This window comes from Apteryx rowi, unplaced genomic scaffold (genome assembly GCF_003343035.1).
Source record: "Apteryx rowi isolate R43461 unplaced genomic scaffold, aptRow1 scaffold_2958, whole genome shotgun sequence".
In the NCBI taxonomy this organism is placed as follows: domain Eukaryota; kingdom Metazoa; phylum Chordata; class Aves; order Apterygiformes; family Apterygidae; genus Apteryx; species Apteryx rowi.
In genome coordinates this window covers 1-1,779 of record NW_020449372.1, presented here as the reverse complement: position 1 = coordinate 1,779, position 1,779 = coordinate 1, and the positions used below count along the sequence as shown (strand labels likewise).

The window sequence follows — 1,779 nt, the reverse complement described above, 5'->3', positions numbered from 1 at the left end:
GGGTGACTCGGAGGCGCTGGGGGCCCTGGCCCAGCCCTGCCGCGGCCCCGCTGTGGGGCGGCCCAGCCCCCCCCGGGCCCTGGGGGCCGTTGCCTGGTGCAGCCGAGCTGTGGGGCTGCGCCATGGGGCGGGAGGTGGCGCGTGCGGTTCCCTGTGGGGCCGAGCCGCGGTCCCCAGGTCCCCGTGGGGTGGGAAGTGGGACCAGCTGACAGTTCCCCAGTCCCTGTGGGGCAGGAGGTGGCACCTGTGGTTGCTGTGGGGCTGGGCTGCGGTTCACCTGGTGGCCGTGGGGCAGGAGGTGTCACCTGTGGTTGCTGTGGGGCCAGGCCGCGGTTCACCTGGTGGCCGTGGGGCGGGAGGTGTCACCTGTGGTCACTGTGGGGCCGGGCTGCGGTTCCCCTGGTCCCTGTGGGGCAGGAGGCAGCACCTGCGGTCACCGTGGGGCGGGATGGGGCCCCGTGGGGCAGGAGGTGACACCTACGGTTGCCCTGGGGTCGGGCTGCAATTTCCCCGGTCACTGTGGGGCAGGAGGTGACACCTGTGGTCACCATGGGGCCACATTGCGGTTCCCCCGGTTGCCGTGGGGCAGGATGTGGGGCCAGGCCGCGGTTCCCCTGGTCGCCGTGGGGCGGGATGGGGCCCCGTGGGGCGGCAGGCGGCGCCCGGTTGCCCGGAGCCACGAGCGAGTCCCCGGGGAGCTGGCGGCACCCGGCAGCGCGGAGGCGGCTGTGGGCAGGGCCCAGGCGGAGCCGAACGGGGCCCCACGCGGGCTGTGGGGTGCCCCACGGCGGGGCCAGACCCACGGCATGGACCAGACCCATGGGAAAGACCCATGGCGGGGCCGGACCCACGGCACGGAGCCACGGCACAGATGGGCCCCGTGGCAGGGCCGGAYGTGTAGCAGGGCCAGACCCGTGGCCAGGCCCCACGGCAGCACCGGCCCCACGGCAGCGATGGCGGCTGCACGTGCCCCACGGCAGGGCGACAGCAGGCACCGCTTATACCCCAGTCCATCCCCACGCCGGGCGCTGTTCATGCCTCGTTCCGGCCCCGCACCGGGCGCCGCAGCTCCGCTCTCCGGCAGGTCGGCGCGCCGGCGCCATGTTCAAGGAATACTTCCAGTACAAGGGCATCAGCTTCCCGGGGCTCATCTACTCGCCCCGCGCCCTGGAGGCCGCCCACAACGACTTCCAGGTGCTGGACGACGACGTCTTTAACGTCACCTACCAGAAGTCGGGTACGGGACCCCCGCGTCCGGATCCCCCCCCCCAGCAGAGCAAGGGCCCGGACGCCTGGGCCCGTCGCTGGCGGCGCTGATCTGGGCGCCTGCCGCGTCCGTGTCCCCCCCCGCATCCAGGCACCGTGTGGATGCTGGAGATCCTGAGCCTCATCCGGAGCGACGGGGACCCGAGCTGGTGCCGGACGGTGCCCAACTGGGACCGGGCGCCCTGGTTCGAGACGGTGCTGGGGCTGGGGCGGGCGCAGCGCAACCCGCCGCCCCGGCTCATCAGCTCCCACCTGCCCGTGCAGCTCTTCGCCAAGTCCTTCTTCAGCTCCAAGGCGAAGGTGGGGGCTGCCGGGGGAGGAGGGGGGGGTCCTGCCGTGGGGTGCCCCGACCCACGCCGTGCCCCCCCCCGTGCCCCCCCCAGGTCATCTACACCGTGCGCAACCCCAAGGACGTGCTGGTCTCGCTCTACCACTTCGCCCAGATCTTCCGGCCCTACAAGGACCCCGGGAGCCTCGACCAGTTCCTGGACAAGTTCCTGGAGGGCGACGGTG

The 1,779-nt window shown here is 73.3% G+C and overlaps 1 protein-coding gene across 1 annotated transcript; it reads left to right on the top strand.

Moving 5' to 3' along the window:
* Nucleotides 1–593: 593 nt before the first annotated feature.
* Nucleotides 594–1,770, top strand: LOC112967833 (the record flags this gene model as incomplete). The annotated part of the gene is made up of 3 exons (XM_026069411.1): nucleotides 594–1,237; nucleotides 1,358–1,566; nucleotides 1,650–1,770. Coding segments are annotated over exons 1-3 (934 nt in total), but the record flags the coding sequence as incomplete, so codon positions are not given.
* Between the last annotated feature and the right edge of the window lie 9 nt (nucleotides 1,771–1,779).